General features: G+C 42.7%; 1 protein-coding gene across 1 annotated transcript; it reads left to right on the forward strand.

Moving 5' to 3' along the window:
* The first annotated feature begins 4,080 nt into the window (after window positions 1–4,080).
* Window positions 4,081–18,354, forward strand: LOC146607152 (ceramide synthase 2-like). The gene is made up of 10 exons (XM_085347308.1): window positions 4,081–4,256; window positions 6,100–6,217; window positions 8,709–8,827; window positions 9,323–9,380; window positions 9,504–9,554; window positions 14,115–14,207; window positions 14,599–14,727; window positions 17,631–17,737; window positions 17,921–18,077; window positions 18,157–18,354. The coding sequence occupies exons 1-10, from the start codon at window positions 4,081–4,083 to the stop codon at window positions 18,352–18,354; spliced, it is 1,206 nt and encodes a 401-aa protein (XP_085203434.1).
* The last annotated feature ends 1,978 nt before the right edge of the window (window positions 18,355–20,332 follow it).

The raw sequence follows: 20,332 nt of genomic DNA on the forward strand, positions 1-20,332 counted from the left end.
CCAGTGTGTTGTTTTTTTCGACACACGCTCCGGAGCGTCAGCTTCAAGCGGGCCATCACTACTTAACTCTTCTGTGGTCTTCCTCCTTCATTGATTGTGGTTGTCCAGTGTTGCTGTCTCCTTCCTACCTTTGCCTCCGCCATGGTGGGGGGGACGTAACACTGTAGTTACAGATTCTTTAGCGCTGATAAGATTAAATGGCCAAAAAAGGGGGGAAAAGGCTATTTGGTGTAAATAACCTGAGATTAAAGTAAAAATAACTAGTAGCTAACATGACTCTGTAAATCCAGGCATGGTGACATATTCTTACTAAGCAGTACTCAGCAGGAGGTCCTCGACAGGTTCTCACTTCTGAAATATTGTGTTTAGTTTAGGATGGAGCACACAGGAACAGGATACATGCCAACCAATGATCCATCGTCATTTCACTGGACAATTACCAGGACATCGTCAAACAACATATAGACTTTGTGCACCCTGGATAAAGTCTGCTTACACTTATGTTCTCACATACAGACACACCTGGCAATGACGAGAACGGTTCAGGGTCACAGTGCATAAAGAAAACTGCTCACCTTTATACTAGCAGTCTTTTTCTAAATTAAAGTTGTGATGTAATCCCGTCGTGATTGCTCAGGGATCAAAAAGGGAAAGAATCCAAAAACCAACCATGCAGAAGGTAAAGAGCATAGAGAGCTTTCCTCCCTGAGGACAGGAGAGGATGGTTAACAGGACAGAATTTAATAATGTAACACAATAAGGCTACAAGGTCAGTACAGAACTGCTGAGAGCACCTGAAACTACGGCAGACATTCAGAGTTTCTCAACATGTGCTTGGATACATTATTAAAGACGTTTTAATGGGGAAAAACTCAGTTATTCTAATATTTGTCTCAGTGTGACGTGTTTGTGCTTCTCATGTTGTGATTGGCTTTAAAATAGGAAACAAACTCACTGTGATGCTTATTTGAACGCCAGTGTTCCACACACACATAAGTAACAATAATGGATTGCATTTATATAGCCCTCAAAGCGCTTTACAATGCCACTATTCATTCACTCTCACATTCACACACTGGTGGAGGCAGCTACGGTTGCAGCCACAGCTGCCCTGGGGCAGACTGACAGAGGCGAGGCTGCCATATCGCACCATCTGTCTTACCGGCGATTCCCAACCCCCTGAGCCACAGTCGCCCCACATAAACACACACAAACACACACACACACACACACTAACAGTACACTGACTAAACTGGGTCCTCGTGAGAAAACTGCTCAATAAATCCATAAAGTTGTGTTCAAAAAGCTCAGTTTGTCCTGTTTATAAGATTGAAACCTGCAGTCAGCTGAGACTGAAGACGTCACCTGGATGAGTGACCAAACGTTTCTCCCACTGAAGACGTCCAGATGAACAGAATCAACTTTTGGAGATGTGTTTATTTTACTGTAAATGGTTTTCCAACACCACATGAACTGTGTTTTATGTTAACAGACCGCACACTTTTACTATAGCATGTAATGAATCTCTTGCATTACCTGATACACTGAATTAGTTCACAGCTCCAAATAAAGAGAACAAAATCAACTTCGACATGTGATCGGGCACCTGTGCAGGTTCTCATTGTTGGTATCCAGCCAGTTATATAATCACTTTTTATCTGGGTGAGAAGCAGAAAAGCAAGTTTTGTGACATATTTAGATGTCAAAATAAATTAACTGGCTTTCACTGAATTCAATGACCTTGACCCAGTGACTAAGTAGAAAATAAAGCTTTGTATGTTATAAAGCACTGCTGGGTGGGGCTCTTCCCATCATGCATTTCTCTTTCATTCATAGTGCTGTTGAAATATGACTGGAATGAAAGGCAACATCATGTGATCATGCTCATAAAGCTTATCAGCTCTCTGGTGTAACACACAGGTTGATAAGATTTTACAGTGACAGGATGTGTCGCATTTCTTTCTCTGCTTTGCTTCTGGTTTCCTGTCTGCTGATAACGAGCACATAATCTTTAACATCACTCGTAAAACTGTGTGACAGTGCATCCTGAGGTCACGAGTAATCTCTTTTAAAAGCTGCGCTCATAATATTTAACTGTAAAGATTTCATTTGCAGATGTGTTAGCCACATACAATCATACATGAAAAAACATGAAGATATTAGCTCTCATTGGGCCTCTTATTGTCTAGACGTCTCCAGAACAATCAGAAAATCCCTTTAATTTAATATTTTCTATTTGCCTCATGAAACATTTAGACCAGGAACGTTAAATTAATTTTACACATACCACTGAAACTCTTTCTGCTAGTGTAAAAACGTTTAACTGGACATCCAAAAGTTACCCTAATATCATTTTTTTAAATCTCAGTTTTCTGCATGATAACTGTGTAAAATTAGCGTCCAGACTGTCCCATATTTAAAAAATAGAAACTTTTGTTTGATTGATGAAAATGTTAGCCAAACTGTCGCAGACAGTAAAAAATGGTTTCTGTCATTTAATTATTAAACTGTCGCTCTACTGCTTTGGTGTAGTATACACCAAAGCACACAGCCGTGTGTGTGTGTGTGTGTGTGGGGGGGGGGGGGGGGGGGGGGATCTCTGTCGGCAGGAAAAGCTGTAAAACCTATTTTGAAAAAATACAGTTAAGCCATATTTTGCCCTCCTTCATATTTTTCTAAGAGGCCGAACTGAAGTTATTCCTGGCCCATTTTGGCCCCCGGGCCTCATGTTTAACCACCAAAATTGCGATACGTTGGAAACCCCCCAAAATAAACAGAAGTGAAATTACAACCCGAGCAGAAAATCTCATTTGAACGCGTCTCCTCTCGCCCCCTGTCGGCAGCACGTGGCATTGTCCCCGTGAATGGCTGAGCAGATTTTGGCTGGTGAGAAAATACTATGATCCTCGTGTTGTGGCGCAAGATCCAGAGCAGAGAATGATGATGATGATGATGATGACAGCACACGCCCGCTCTCCGCCCTCGCTGGTAGGAGCGGGTGCGTCCACACGCCCCTCCTCTCTAAATTGCCGCTGTTGCCTCGCTTTCCATCTCCCATCACAGGATCGCGGACAGGTGAGCACAACATCTCCTCTCTGCGGTGTGTTAGATACGCTGTTTCGAAGCTCTCTGCGTGGTTTGTTGAATGGTTGATGGACCCGTGGGTTTGCTGTGCTTCCGCGAATAACAGCTGATGGATCAATTATTGCGCGTTTTAATCTGGCGCACTCGCCGTGCAGTCGGCGCACAGTGGTTACGGTCTGTCTGGTCATCTGACTGCGCAGGCTTTCACATCTGCGCTCACGTTCCTCCACAGCTACGACCTGATCGATACGCGGATCGATTGGATCTCAGCAGCAGCAGCTTTTAAACCCAGACCGTGCAAACCGTTTACAGGGAATAACAGTAGTGAGCTTACAGCATACAGTGTGTGTGTGTGTGTGTGTGTGTGTGTGTGTGTGTGCAGACAGAGACTTGAACGCATGAAGGCTGCGCTGCGCAGATTTTGCTGAAAAGCAGGCACAGACACGTCTGCTGATAATATCGATGCGCTGCTCAGGTGTTTGGACCTGAACACGAGGTGTCTTTTCTGAAAGGCTGATAAGCTGATTGTCCCATTGAGTCAGGAACAAGCGGGTTTGCATCTGATTCATGTTTGTGACAGGCGGCAGCTGCTGCGCCTCTGTGGTTACATTTAACAGGAGATGTAACCTGTTAAAGCCTGAAACAGGAAATAATTCAAATTCATTTGAAGGTGTCGTATTTGCTGCTGTGCTTTTTCATTTATTGCTTAAAAATGTTTTGTGAATATTTTCTGGGGGAAACACTGCACTGCTGATAAACTAGATGTAAAGAGGTGAAATCACCGTCATTGATCATGTAATCGAAACATGTTGCCATGTGAGCTGATGCAGTAGCAGCGATGACACTGTGCAGTTGTTCTTTTCCATCATTTCTGTGCGTGAGCAAACAGTTTCCTCTTGTCCTCTTTGTCATTAATTTGAATCCACTTCCCGTTCTGGTAAACTGTGTTTGTGCGGCCAGACAGTACTCACCTCTTCCTCTTTCGTGCCCCACAGAATGGAGGCCCTGCTGAACGAGTGGCTGTGGCGGGAAGAGTTCTGGATCCCTCCTGGGAATCACTGGAAAGACATGGAGATGAAGGAAGGAGAGGGCCACTTCCCTCTACCCAGGCATCTCATCTACACCTTGCCACTAGCTCTGATCTTTATAGCCATCAGATATATCTTTGAGAGGTGAGGCCGAGCTCACGGCGAGCTCTGGTTTTTGGCTGTTGTCATTAAATAGGCTGAAATCAGCAGAGCAGTAAGTTATGTGGCGCACAGTTTTGTCCTTTTCAGTTTTACCTAATTAGTTGAAGGAAGCAGTGTGATGCTGTTTGTGGGGGAAAAGTAATTTTCTGCTTGACTTGTTTTGGTCATGGTGGCTGGCTGGAGGGTGTTTGCTGCTAAGCTGCTGAGGAACGCCTCCTTTTCCCTTTGTTCATGTGCTACATGCTGTGTGAGAGTCCCGTCTTCCCCCCAGGCTCCTTGTGTTAAAGTGTGTCCGAGTGTTTTTGAGGGAAAACACTCAGACATGGCAACTACAGAAGTTTATAGCTGAGGTTTTACGATGCATGGCTACTAATGCTGATTCTCTGTAAGCTGCCTCTGCAAGGTGTAGTGCACACCAACCAGTCAGTGACTGCTGTCGGGGTGATCGCACAGAAAGTCCTACTAGTGCTTATTAAATGTGTCCTCCCGGTGCTTCAAGAGGTTCCCTAGAAAAGGTCAGAATATTTCTGCTGTCACAGCTGAAGGGATTTGAATGTTATCTTCAGATACCTGACACTTCTTAAAAGACTGCGTTTGGTTTTCGAATATTTCAGTTAGAAGAAAGTAGATCTTCACTCCTCTTTATACGCATTTCATAGCGTTCTACTTTAACGTAACATTTGAACACTTTGGATGAATTAAAGAGAAATAATAATAATTCGAGGCTACAGTTAATCTGTGAGTGCATCTGGTCTGATGATGCGTTTGTCTCAGCGTCTCAAACACTTTCTTGGTTTTACAGGATTGAATGTTTCAGAATGTTAGTGGCACAAAATCAGACAGACGAGAGCTTTCACAGTATTCTGCCCATCACATTTATGCTTGTGAGCAAAGCTGCTTTAAAAGAAACGTCACAGTAAACCTGTTTGTACAGTTAACCAGTTCCTCTGGTAACAGGACAAGAATTTATTCAGGGCTGGCAGAGACGCGGCCCACATGACCACAGCTTGAACGCCTTTCCATTATCATCATCGTCAGCTGCTGTATTGTCTGTGAGAGCTGAAGATTAGCATCCTCGTCTGTGCCTTCATCAGCGATGTTTTAGCAGATTGGTAACATTAGCTGTGAGAGTAGTCCGGGGTCGGAGGATGATGGCGTGTGCTGTGTGCGAGTCGTAGAGGTCGTAGAGGTGGGCACCGTCATTTGTGCTCGCGTAGACGTCGGCCAGCTGGAAGGTGTCTCCACGCAATCTTCTCAGGCCACAGCTGTGTGTGTGTGTGTGTGTGTTCCTGTAACCAGAGCACTGTGAAGCTGCCCTGACCTTCTCATTATCTCCGATCTCTCCCTGCGTGCACACTTCAGGATCATTATCTCTGAGATAGAATTACACACACGCACATTTATCTAAACATGTATTCATTGCTGATACCCTCATATTGTATTATTCTGTCGATCTTTCTGTCTCCTTCCGTCTGTAACACACACACACACACACACACACACACACACACACACACACACAGATCAAGTGTCTCTTGATGCTGGATCGGATAATGGCTGTCTGGGCACAACCCACCCACGGCAGCAGCTCCACAGGCTGTCAGGAGTAACGAGCTCCTCTGTTGCTCTTCTGTGTTTGGAGCACATCGAGCAGCCGTTGATGACATCACACATTAATCCTTCAAGTACTGCAAAACGAATTACTCCCGTTTGTTTTATTAACAGGGTTGCATTTGCTATTATGCACATATATGCATATAAATATAAAACAGCAGCAAAATGCATTTTTTCCCCTCCTCATCTCTTCTGGTCTCTGTCTTCTCAGGGTCATCGCCATCCCCCTCAGCAAAGTCTTAGGTGTGAAGGATCGGATTTGGATTCGAGCCGCTTCCATCCCAAAGCTGGAAGCGTTCTATAAACAGCACAGCCAGCAGCCATCGCAGGTTGGTGTTCACAGGACCCTCTAACTGTCCGTGGAGTGCACTACTGTAACTATGGTACACGTAACAGGGAGTCATTGCTTTAAATGTGACACTCATCTGTATAATACAGTAAATTTTCCACCAATATATGAATAAATGAATTGTTGAAGTCACTTATAAGCATGCAGCCCAATAGGTTAAAGATCAGTTTAATGCACCGATTTTTCTAGTGTGCTGAAAACATTCAATTCAATTCAATTCAATTTTATTTATATAGCGCCAAATCACAACATAAGTCGCCTCAAGGCGCTTCATAGATACAGAGAAAAACCCAACAATCACATGACCCCCTATGAGCAAGCACTTTGGCAACAGTGGGAAGGAAAAACTCCCTTTTAACAGGAAGAAACCTCCAGCAGAACCAGGCTCAGGGAGGGGCGGGGCCATCTGCTGTGATTGGTTGGGGTGAGAGAAGGAAGACAGGATAAAGACATGCTGTGGAAGAGAGACAGAGGTTAATAACAGATATGATTCAATGCATCATGGGAATCCCCCGGCAGCCTACGTCTATTGCAGCATAACTAAGGGAGGATTCAGGGTCACCTGGTCCAGCCCTAACTATATGCTTTAGCAAAAAGGAAAGTTTGAAGCCTAATCTTGAAAGTAGAGATAGTGTCTGTCTCCTGAATCCAAACTGGAAGCTGGTTCCACAGAAGAGGGGCCTGAAAACTGAAGGCTCTGCCTCCCATTCTACTTTTAAATACTCTAGGAACAACAAGTAGGCCTGCAGAGCGAGAGCGAAGTGCTCTAATAGGGTGATATGGTACTACAAGGTCATTAAGATAAGATGGGGCCTGATTATTTAAGACCTTGTATGTGAGGAGCAGGATTTTGAATTCTGGATTTAACAGGAAGCCAAAACAGGAGAAATCTGCTCTCTCTTTCTAGTCCCTGTCAGGACTCTTGCTGCAGCATTTTGGATTAGTTGAAGGCTTTTCAGCGAGTTTTTTGGACATCCTGATAATAATGAATTACAGTCGTCCAGCCTGGAAGTAATAAATGCATGAACTAGTTTTTCAGCGTCACTCTGAGACAGGATATTTCTAACTTTAGAGATGTTGCACAAATGGAAGAACGCAGTCCTACATATTTGTTTAATATGTGCGTTGAAGGACATGTCCTGGTCAAACATGACTCCAAGGTTCCTCACAGTGTTACTGGAGGCCAAGGTAATGCCATCCAGAGTAAGAATCTGCTTAGATACCATATTTCTAAGCTTTTCAGGGCCGAGTACAATAACCTCAGTTTGATCTGAATTAAGAAGCAGAAAGTTAGCGGCCATCCAGGTCTTTATGTCTTTAAGACATTCCTGCAGTTTAACTCATTGGTGTGTGTTATCTGGCACACCCATTCGCACAAGCACAACTGACATTCACACACATTCATACTCCGATGAATGCATCGGAGAGCAATTTCGGGTTAGTATCTTGCCCAAGGATATTTGGCATGCAGACTAGGGGAAGCCGGGAATTGAACCACCAACCTTCCGATCAGTAGATGACCTGCTCTACCACCTGAGCTACAGCCACAGTTTATCCAGCCACCCTATTAATCTTTCCTATTATGTTGCTGATAATCAGAATAATTAGTTAAAATCTGAGGACAAACCAGCGCTATTAGTCTGTAACTGTTACTTTTCTCCGAATCATGGAAGTCCTCCACCCTCCTCTTGGTGTAATTTGGCATTGCAGCAGAGCAGCCGTGTTGCTGTGCAGACAGGCAGGGGTGTACACCTGTCAGGACGAGGCATGACTGAGCATATCGAGTGGAGACGCACCGCTCCACGAGCGCCTTTCTACATTGTTTTTACCCGTGTGTGTGTGTGCGCATGCTCTGGCTTATTTGCAAATCTATTTCCATGGGGCCGCGAGCAGCAGCAGCAGCAGCAGCTAACGACTTTGCTGTTCCCCATGTAAATAACTTGGCCACAAACACGCTGTGAAACAAAGTAGATTTATTTCCTGAATACAACGACTGTATTTCTGTTGCACAACGCAATCGTGGGAAAATCATTTCACTGCTCGGTGTGGTGTCACAGTTTATCCTTTGATACAGTGCTGGAGCTGATGCTGGGGGTGCAGAGAGCCTGTGTAGCCAAATAAAAACATGCATGTGTCACACTGAACCCTGTAATTAGGTTTCACTCAGCAGAGGGACCTTCGGCGCTGTGATGTAGGATGTAGGGAGGGAAGGTCACGCTAACAGTGGTCGAGCACATTTATCTCTGTGGGTGCAGAGCTACACGTCGACAGGACGAGAGCTGTGATGAAGCTGTAACAATGCCTGCTATGAGAAAGCAGCTCGTATTTACATAGTGTGTGTGTGTGTGTGTGTGTGTGTGTGTGTGTGTGTGTGTGTGTGTGTGTGTGTGTGTGTGTGTGTGTGTGTGTGTGTGTGTGTGTGTGTGTGTGTGTGTGTGTGTGTGTGTGTGTGTGTGTGTGTGTGCGCTCAGAGTGAAGTGGTGGGCCTGGGGAAGCAGTGTGGACTCTCGCAGAGAAAGATCCAGACCTGGTTTAGACACAGAAGGAACCAGGACAGACCCAGCAGCACCAAAAAGTTCTGCGAGGCCTCGTGAGTTTTTCTTCTCATACACTCAGTCGTTGAGCAATTTCCTGTTGGACGGATGTCACACGTGTGCCTGGTCACATCTTTGTCTGATCTCATAGAACTATGTAGTTCATTTACACAGCATCCGCTAATAAGGGGTGTCAAACATAAGGCCCAGGGGCCAGAATGGGCCCAGCAAAGACACCGATCCGGCCCACTAGATGGCTTTGGAAAATGTGAACAGAATTTTTACATTTTCTTACAACATTTAAGTTTTATAGCTTTTCTGAATGATAAAGACGTCCACAGTGGAGCTTCATGCTACACCAAAGTAATTACCACCATATAAACGACATTTTCAGTCTCTCTGTTGATTCATCTACAAAACTATCATCCAGGTCATGATAGTTTTGTTCATAAACGAAAACTTTCTTGTCACTCGTCTCGCCCATTTAAAATCAAAGTGGGCCACTGTGACATCCCAGCGCTAATCGATGATGCGTCTGTTCTTATCTGCAGCTGGCGCTTTTTCTTCTACCTCACGTCGTTCACAGCAGGGCTCGGCTCTTTAATTGATGTAAGTGTGTCGTCACTTTTTTCTTTAAAAGACTTTCACTGAATTTTGAGAATCTACATCTGCTTACTACGCTGTTGAAGTAAGATCGAGGCACAGAGATTTATCGTTTCCTCCATCCTCTAGACGCCGTGGTTCTGGGATCAGAGCGAGTGCTGGAGGGGTTATCCCAAACAGGTAGGACACAGATTTTGCCGTTGGGGTGTAAATGCTGGGGTTTGCAGCAAGTGTAACATGAGTCGTAGATTCTTTAATTCATGGTCATTTGATTCTTTGCTCTGTTGTTAAGTTAACATTTATATTCATGAAGAATTAAGTGGCAGAGATGTCTGTGAGCTAAAACTGAAAATCTGCATCACTCAGGTCATAAGAACAATAGGATCTACTTAAAGCAAGGAAAGTGCAGAAAGAGCACGCTGATCGTTTTTAATGCAGACTCCATCCACAATGTTTCAACTGCGACTTCCTTGACTGCAAAGCTCTGAATGCTTTTGTGGTTTCCTTCCTGCCTGAGTTTTTAACTTGCCGTGTGGATGATGGCACACGTTCTTCCCTGGAAGCCACGGCTCTCTTTATCTGCATTTAACCGATAACAGCTCTGCTACTGCAGACTTGATTTTTTTCTCAGACGGGTAGAAAGGACGTATTTTAGGGTAAATACCTCAGTCAACTTCCTGTCATTGTGTCGCTGCAAACTTTCACTTTTGAGTCTTCTCCAAATGTTTTTCTTGTGTTGTCCATGGGTCATTTTTGTCCTCTAAAGAAATCTTTTGCTATCAAAAATGTATTTGTTATTCATCAAATGGGCTGAAAATAACAGAAGTTATTCATTACTATACTATGAATGATTGGAATAAGTTTCAAGTAATTTGATTTATTTATGTGGTTTTTATTGAATTTTATAACGTTGTTGGTCCTCGTGGACAAAAATGACCCCAAAGTACAAAGTGTTGCAAAGAGCCGTATTTTCACACCATACTGTTTTCAAACATCTTTGATCTTGGATCACTGATGTGTGGGGTCAAGCACTGGTCATAACAACCACAACAGGCAGCACAATGAGGAGGCAGGTGCTCTATATTCAATGAAATTTTATTTATACAGCGCCAAATCACAACAACAGCCGCATCAAAGTGTTTCGTATTGTAAGGTAGACTCTACAATAATACATACACAGAAAGTATCCTCAAAAGCCTCCATTGCACTGGAGATTTGCATACTTTGATGAGCATACTTTTTTTTACCATGTTGTGCAAAGCAATGACCAGTAGGACAAAGCACATATTGTCCTCTAGTATAATGAGGAGGGAGAATCAATGTTCAGGAAGATCCAGGGTTAGAAGATATAGAAAATATTGTCAATATTTAGAGCACATGCTACCCTTTCTCTGAAAAAGCACATCAGCCACCTGCAGAAGTGGAAGAAGGCTATGAAGTGAAGAAAAGTGATGAAGAATCTGAACTATGTTCAAGTAGGTTCTCAGGCATCCAGGACATGGTAGTCTGAGGAGCTTGGAGAGAAAGTGACTGGGCTTCTTGAAGTTTCTTGAATTTTCAGAATGTGAAACTGAAATAGAAGATGTGTCAGAGGACTACACATCATCCATTTCAATTATGATGAAGACAAAGAATCAAGCAGGAAAGAGGAATCAGCTGAGACAGAGGAATATTTGCAGTAACGTGAGGAAACACTGATCTGGTCTTCTAACCTTCCCAGTGACAGACGATGCCTGACTCTCTCATGTGCCTCAGAGAAAGATGATCTACCACAGTCCAAGCACATGTGCCAGGTCCCATACTCCTTCAGTGGCTTTTCTACTCGAGTACTGAAAGCATTATACACAGTGTATTCTGCTTGTATTCTGCTTTTTAACGTTCACATGCCAATGGATGCATCAGAGACCAAGTTGGGGTTCAGTAACTTGCCCAAGGACACCTTGGTAAGAACTCCAGACTAGAGCACACAGAGATTGAACCAACAACCATCCAATTAGCAGATGACCTGCTCTACAGCCAACTCAATGACGAACAAGGAGGGACAACAAGAGAGGAAGAAAAATGGACCGAATGCAGCTGTAGGCATATGTGGGTGTGTTGATTCTTACTGCCGTGCATCCAGTAGAGTCGCTACGGCCAGTTTATGACATCCTGAGTCTGGTAGAGAAGTTTTCATGCTGACACAAGATTAATCATAGAAGCACAAAAAGGACATAATTTCTTGATAAAGACACAATAGATGATCGTCGTTCATGACACAAACGTGCTCCCATTTGAGGTGTATGATGTGTGTTGGTGTTGACTTGACTTGAAACACAAGTGGGTGTTCCTCCTGCTGTGATGTAAGATCCTGGTACTGATGTGACTGTATGAGCACCAAGTCCCCTTCAGAGGACTCTGTCCCCTCCAACAGAACATCCAAGTAAACCAGGGAACTTTGAGACAAAAACATGGGCAGCATGTGATGCAGGTCCAGCTGTACATGGAACATGCTCGTGTGCGATGGCAAACCGTCTGTCCTGCAGTCAGGACACGAGTTGTCCCTAACATTGCAGGTTTCCAAAAGAAAACAATCACCTGTAACAGCTTGTTTACTGTATATGCCCCTTGGCCTGCAACTGCAGAAAGAATGCTGTCCATGATGGGACCAGTGCAGAGGAATAAACCTGAGCTTCCTCCTGCACTTGGGTCAAATATGGACACGCCTTTGTCCTCATGAAAGTTTGCCTTCACTCAGACTCATGCCCTCCTACCATGCCAAAATATAGAAAACTGTCAGGCAATGAGTTGGAATAAAGTTGAATAAAACCTTGAAACACAGAGATGGATGATATTTTATACTTGTTGCTTCAAAGCAAACGGGGTCATTTTTGAGCCCTGAGGACCACAGGTGTGATTATGTGCTGCCATTTAAAATTTATAGATGGTTCAAAAAAAGAATTCTCACTAAAGTTCAACATACAGCACTCTGTATGTTGAACTTTAGTGAGAATTTAAAAAAAAAATTTTTTTTTAAATATTTAATTTAATTAAATATTTAATTTTCTTGTTTTATTTTCGCTAAAAAACAGGGTGTATTTTTTGTAAACAAGGTCTGGTGGCCCTAAAATGTAAAATGTTGAGTAAATTTTGTTTTAATGTGTTGGTCTTAAGTAAAACTAAGGTGTAACACTGAATTGATTGACAATTTATACTTTTTACTTTAAAAAAACAGTCAAATGAAGTGGGGACATTTTTGACCCCTGAGGACCACCAGTGTGATTATTTGCTGCCATTAAAAATTTTCAAACGCTTGAAAAAAAACTTTCTCACTAAAGTTCAACATACAGCACTCTCTAGTTATTCAGATAGTCAAAATTATCTAAACAATTAAATATTTAATTTTCTCAATTTGTTTTCGCTAAAAAACAGGGTTTATTTTTTGTAAAGAAGGTCTGGTGGCCCTAAAATGTAAAATGTTGAGTAAATTTTGTGTTAATGTGTTGGTCTTAAGTAAAACTAAGGTGTAACACTGAATTGATTGACAATTTATACTTTTTACTTTAAAAAACAGTCAAATGAAGTGGGGACATTTTTGACCCCTGAGGACCACCAGTGTGATTATTTGCTGCCATTAAAAAAATTTAAATGGTTCAAAAAAAAAATTCTCACTAAAGTTCAACATACAGCACTCTCTAGTTATTCAGATAGTCAAAATTATCTAAACAATTAAATATTTAATTTTCTTGTTTTATTTTCGCTAAAAAACAGGGTTTATTTTTTTGTAAAGAAGGTCTGGTGGCCCTAAAATGTAAAATGTTGAGTAAATTTTGTTTTAATGTGTTGGTCTTAAGTAAAACTAAGGTGTAACACTGAATTGATTGACAATTTATACTTTTTACTTTAAAAAACAGTCAAATGAAGTGGGGACATTTTTGACCCCTGAGGACCACCAGTGTGATTATTTGCTGCCATTAAAAATTTATAAACGCTTGAAAAAAAAAATTCTCGCTAAAGTTCAACATACAGCACTCTCTAGTTATTCAGATAGTCAAAATTATCTAAACAATTAAATATTTAATTTTCTCAATTTGTTTTCGCTAAAAAAACAGGGTTTATTTTTTGTAAAGAAGGTCTGGTGGCCCTAAAATGTAAAATGTTGAGTAAATTTTGTGTTAATGTGTTGGTCTTAAGTAAAACTAAGGTGTAACACTGAATTGATTGACAATTTATACTTTATACTTTAAAAAACAGTCAAATGAAGTGGGGACACTTTTGACCCCTGATGGCTCACATTGTATGCAAATCGGGAGGACATCACAAGGGTTAAGATTACACCATGACTTCCTGTGCATGAAGCACGTCCTCTGTGCTTGTAAATGAGAGCGAGGAGTTCTTACGTGGCCACTGAACCTTTGCTAGACTTTAGCCCTGAAGCTATTAGACAGGTGAAGCTGTAAATACTCAGCAGAGTTGAATATCTGCCTGCACTACCCCAAAAAGTCCAGACCTGCTTCAGCACACTTAAAGGAATCAGTTCAGAAAACTGTTTATTAAACTCTTTCAGTTCCTCAAAAGCATGTAGTTAGAGTTCACGTTGGAGTTCAGTGATTAACAGTCTAACACATCTGTCTGTGAATGCTGCTGCGTGCATCACCATTGTTGCTTTCTAAGTCTGGACAAATAAGCATGGTGTTGGAAAAGCTTCTGTTTAACCACTGAATGATCACACTGAGCTGCTCTCTCCCTCTCCTTCATCAGCCTGTGTCTGAGGCTCATTACTGGTATTACATGTTGGAGATGAGCTTCTATTTGTCGCTGCTTCTGAGCATCTCTGTGGATGTGAAGCGAAAAGTGAGTATTAACTGAAAACACATAAAGAACCTGATTATTATTCCACATTTAATCCCTGAAATGTAACGTTTTAGTCCAATGGTAAAAAAAGCAAATGCAGATTATGCTCTGGATTATCTGTAACTGTAATTATCTATAACTCTGTACTTTGAGTGTTACAGTATATTAAATATTCAGTTCAGTCTCTCCACAGAAACCTGAACTGTACTGAATACTATAATCATTTCAGTGCTTCTGTCCTTCAGGAGGCTTTGCTGCTGTCATATTTGTATTATTTAAATTAACGAATCAGTGCAGACAATCATGCTGGTTTCAAACGGCACCCGTGCAGCTGCTGTTTATGCTGCTGCATGTTTTTAAATGCATGCATGCATGTGTGTTTGTGTTTTAGGATTTCAAGGAGCAGGTGGTTCATCATATTGCCACCATAATTCTCATCGGTTTCTCCTACATTGCCAACTATGTGAGGGTGGGCACTTTGGTGATGCTGGTCCACGACTCTGCCGACATTATTCTCGAGGTAAAACACCACACCTGCCTCCAGATACACTGTGAGTACAAACGCCACTACTTCATTCTTTGTTTTCTAACAAAAGGGAAGTAAGTGCAGCATATTTGGAAATGAAAGTGACTTTTATACGCTGCCTCGTTCACAAGCTTCTGCCACAGCAGGGAAGTCAATGTTCGTATGACCACCTTTATTTTGGAACACAGCCTGAACTCTGTGAGGCTTCACGAGGCACATCCCAAAGCTCTCTTCTTGGAGGCTGTACTTTGTTCCATTCCCTGTCAGGATGATACCACACTGGAAATTATGAACAGGCTCTGGGAGGCTGGTCCATGTTTTCCATCCAGGTTCGTTTTGACTGCAGTGGCAGTTTGTTTGTCAGTGCTGCCAATCGGATGCTTTCCAAATGGTGAATCAAAATTTGGATCAAATGTGGATTCATCACTTCACAGGACTTGTTGACACTGATTTTCTTTGGATTTCTTGTGTCATTTGGCATAGCCCACCCATTTCTCCCTGCTTCCCTGCCTTAAGAGTAACGTTTTGACAGCCACCCTTCCACTGAGACCATTTTTGAGGAGGCTTCAGTGAACAGTAGACGATTAGCTGAAGGGACAGATGTATCCCTCGGGTCCCGGAACAGGTCTTTGCTGGTTTTTCCCAAGTTTTCAAGGACAGGATTTCTTCTCGTCCTCTGTGTGTTCATTTCCCTTAAAAATATTCACAGAGACACTTCAGATGATGCTGAAATATTCCTGTCAAACTCTGTTATGATTGGCCTTTTTCACAAGTTCAACAAAAGAAATGGGAGTCGGTCAGCAGGCTGCTAATAACCTGCAAGTGCCTCGAGGTTCAACTTGAGTTGGGTCTTTGCCAAGTTGTCTGCTGTGTGTAGACACAACACTTGAGTTGCATTTTTTTCAAGCTTGACCGATTCATCAGTGTGAACTAGGGCTGCCACGATTAGTCGACTAGTCACGACTGATTTAATAGTCGACGCGTCGTTTGAAGCTTTGTAAGATCACAAAAGACGCAGGAATAATAGCAGGATTTAAGAGTGTAATAACGGACTGAAACAGAAGATGGCAGCACTGCAAGTACAAGGATGCCAGCTGCCGTTAAACCCCGAAGAAGAAGAAGCTGTGTCCCAGAATTCATAGCGCAGCCCAGCTCAGTTTCCAACAATGGCAGCAGCTGGTTAGTTTTAATATTATTCTTATTATTCTTTCTGGGTCACAAAATAAACGTTTAACATATTTTCAGGCAGGAATGTAGCTGTGTAAACCTCAAATATCTGCTCAGTTTATCAAGACACCACATATTTTCAAAAGCGCTCCGACGTTTTCGGAGATGTGTTACCCACTAGCTCGATAGCTAGCCGGGGGCAAGGCTAACTAGAGCCGTGAGAACACCGGACTCCCGGCAAATCTTTTTCAAACCCACCGCCGTCTTTCGCTACTCAGGTTAAACATGATATATGAGTCACTTAGATAACTTAACAATGTTATTGTTTGGCTTTTTTTAGTATTTTATTTGTTCCTGAGTAAATCGGTTTGGCTGAGATCAAAGTTATAGTTTTTACACAGCTGAATAAACCTCAAGCAGACAGCTGATTATCAGAAGTGTGAGATGCTGGAGAATTTACTCCGGTGTCCTGTTATATTTTAGATAGCAAGGAGTTTATTAAACTTCACCGAAACAATCTGCAAATTTCATTAAAATTTAATAAACTATCATCTTGTCTTTATTTTTAGTTAGCACAGACCTTAAACACTTAAAGCTGTAAGCTAATGATAGTTAGATAAGAGCAGATGCTGCTGGTGCAATAAGCTGTATGCTGTATGTCCAATGGATGCATGATCTGAATAGTCGACTATCAGAATAATCGTTTGTGGCAGCCCTAGTGTTAAGTGACTCAGGTCCAAGGACTGGACTGAAAATGGGTGAGAAAGTTTAAAACCGCTGCTCAAGGCTACTTTTAAAAATTCCAGGAGCGCCTGGCACCTCGGAAGCAAAATATAAAACACTGAGTGGTGGTTCGAGACTTTTGCACGGCGCAGTGTGGAGGAGACTGCATCGTTATGCTCGCACACAAACGTTTAAAATGGCAGATTATTGCACAAACGAGGAACTTGTGTATTTTTGTGAATTTCCTTCTTCTTTCATACGAGCACACACGTCCTGTGAGCCGCGCACAGCGAGAGGTTTCGTTCTGTTGTTGCTTGTCCTGGCTGTAAAGGTTTGACCACCTCGGTGACAGTTGTTCCTTTGTCCGTGGGTGTTGTGAGGCTGTTTCAATGATAAGAAGTGACGATGATGATTGTTTCCGCGTTACATGAGATGAGGAAATATGCAGTCGTGTCAACTCGGGCGTGACAGGGTGTCGCCTGGACGCTGATAAAAATCATAAAGGGAAAATGATGCTGGCTTCATATCCAATAGATGATTAGTTACTGAGTGCAGGTGAGTTCATCAGTGAGTCTGAGGTTTGATTTCGAGCCAGCCACACCCACTTGTTTTCTCTCTCGCTGCGCTAAAACCACCTGGAACAAAGAGATAACGTTCGAGTCAGTAAACTCAGGTGACGTCTTTACACTTGAACCTGTTCAGATCTGAGACCCCTGCAGGACAAACACACTGAAGTGCTCGATGTTTAAAAATGACTTTTTATATTTAAAAGTGAAAATGGGGGTGGAGCTGACCCTGGCGTACGTCCGAGATTAGAACATCAGTAATTGTATGACCACAAATCAAACCTGATGACATAACCTGAAAACACCTGAGCAGGTCGTTACTGTCAGGGGCCGATGAACAGGAAGCTGTGGGGAGGTGGGCTCACACCCACAGCACTTAACCTAAACGTCTTCACTGTCTTTTCTAAGTCACAGGAACTTTTACCTTCCTTTTTCTGACAGGTGGGTAAGATGCTACACTACGCCTTGTGGGCGAAGACATGCGACGTCCTGTTTGTCCTCTTTGCTCTGGTGTTCCTCGTCACGAGGCTGTATGTCTTTCCAAGCAGGTAAGAAACTGTTAAATCAGACGTAGTTTCATGTGTTGGTGTGCAAATGTCCAACTAGGTTTGATGTACAGTTTGTCTTAGAGCACAGATAAAGTTTCCCGTTATCGGTACGACACACGATGCTCTGAAGCCCGAGAGTTTGTAGGAACAGCTGATCTCACTGTTTCTGTGTTTGCCCTCCAGGATCATCCACACCACCCTGATCGTTTCAATGCAGTTCTACGAGCCTTTCTTTGGTTATTATTTCTTCAACGCTCTTCTGTTTGTGCTACAATTGCTGCACATCTACTGGGCCTATCTCATCCTGCGCATGGTCTACAGGTTTGCCTTTGTGGGCAAGGTGAGACGAGAGGCTGTTTAAGCAGCAGCGATAGCAGGAAACGAGGAATCGGATGGTTAACTTTTATTCTTCTCCACAGATCGAGGGTGACGTGCGCAGCGACGAGGAAAGTCCGGTAGATGACAATGAAGAAGAAGAGGAAGACGGGGGTGAGTGCAGCTGGGAGCAGAGGAAGGATGCGATTAACTCCAGACTGGCATCGCTGGCTAACAACTGCGTCCTGAACAACCTGACCAACCAGACAAATAGAAACAGCAGACTACCCAAAACCAGATAGTGGCTTCACATCGAGTCCACGGCTTCGCTTCCACTTCCATGTCTCCAACATGGTCCGTTGATGATTTCAGGTCAGGGTAGGTTTGCCTCTGAGCAAAGAAGCACAGATGATTGTTGATCCACCGAATGTGACACCACTCATAACACTAATATCAAAACAATAAGAACACGTATGATGAGAGCGCGTGATCACTGCGATGCCGTTTCTGGTCCCTGTAGTATAAGAACTTGAAAATATTCAGGACAGCGTTTTAGTTCATCTTTGCTTTTTTTTGAGTGAGAGCTTAAAAAAAATATTGTTTGTATTAAAACATATTAATTCTTGTGTATAATATGGTGTAATCTATTTTAAATGGAACAAACTACTCTGACTGATTTATGTCCACATGGCTGCTCATGCACACAGTTCTGATTGTAGTAAATCTGTTGATAAATCACTTTATTGGCTGTTTTTATTCATTATTCACTGTAATCTGTATTTGAATCCCTCGTATGATTGAAGAAGTTGTATTTTTCTGCGACAGATTTAGACTTTTTAGGAGAACTATGGCGCCCCCTGGTGCACAAAGAAGACGCTGCCCTTTCTGATGCCTTTACAAAAAGTATTTCTTCTACAAACACGGACGTGAACCGTGTGCGTGTCTGTGCATCGTGTCTTTTTCTCACGGGCAGCATGATTTCCTACTCGGGTCTTTTGTTTTGTGCCTTGGCTGCTGTGTTTTGAACACTAAGATATGAAGTCTATGTGCTACTAGGGTTCCCCTTTTTGGAACAACACACAGAAAAGGCCTTATTGTAACGTGTGTTACGTGTTTTTGTGTTGTCATTTCTACCTGATTCACACAGATGGGCATTATTGAGCTATTTTAGACAGTGGCGTTAAATGCATCGATGCAATGCTCCTGGGTAAAAATGAATGTAGAGATATTAGGAGCTGTATATTTTAATATTTACCAAATTGTGTTCTGATGCTTGCTAGTGTGATTTTACATGTGTCTTCCCGCCGTGCTGCTGCAGGTGAACATGCTAATCCAGTCATCATTTATGTAACGATGGCTGTGATAGGGCTAGAAACAGGGCGTGTCTGTGCAGGGGTGTGATGTCACTGACGCCCACCGCACAGCAGGGGGTTTAAAGTGAAATGCTGGAGCGCTAAACGGCCGACGCAGTGAATGAGACTCACCTGGATGTTGTTTTTAAGAAGATATAAAAGCAGGAGACACTTTATGTCCTCATGAAACCTGCATTTGACTTTTATTATGAGTGTTGATTTGTGACAACTCGAACAGTTTAAATAAATGACTTCTGAATAAAACCTGTACAAATTCAGTCAAGCTTTTATTAAACACTTTTACATTTTGTTCATACTAATGAAGACCCCCCCCCCCCTACACACACACACACACAGACAGGTAACCATACACAGTACTGTGCAAACTTTGTTTTGCTATCGAGGTGACTGACACCCTCTTGGTATGTTTGTAAAGTGCTCTTGAGCAGTATTGCTCCAGGCTTCATGAAGGTTGGAGGTTGGCTGCTTTTTCATTCATTTTTATGTTGCGCAGCGAGTCCTTAAACATCTGTGGAGGATTAAAGAGGTGGCAGGCCTGTCTACAGCAGATGAACAGTCTCTGAACGTCCTGTCCTAAAGAGTTACATGAAAAAAACACACACGCAAAGCCGTGACACAGGACCTGAGAGATGCATCTGGCCCTTCAGCTGATCCATCTGCTGTTCGCTGAAGCCTCCTCAGAAATGTTCTCAGTGGCTGTCCACAAGCCATTCTTAATGAAAGGAAACAGGGAGAGGTTTGCCAAATTGGACTTAAAATTAGTGGCAACGAGTCTTGTGGAGTGAATCTACATTTGAAATTTTTGGTTCAAATCGTGGCCAGTGTGTACAGGAGAGGTCAGGAGAGAGGTACAGCAGTGTGTCCATCTGTGAAACACAGTGGAGGCTCTGTCATGGTTTGAGTCTCA

This window comes from Diplotaxodon limnothrissa, linkage group LG23 (assembly GCF_057381915.1).
Source record: "Diplotaxodon limnothrissa isolate DT_005_m linkage group LG23, D_limnothrissa_male_GT1.1, whole genome shotgun sequence".
NCBI lineage: Eukaryota > Metazoa > Chordata > Actinopteri > Cichliformes > Cichlidae > Diplotaxodon > Diplotaxodon limnothrissa.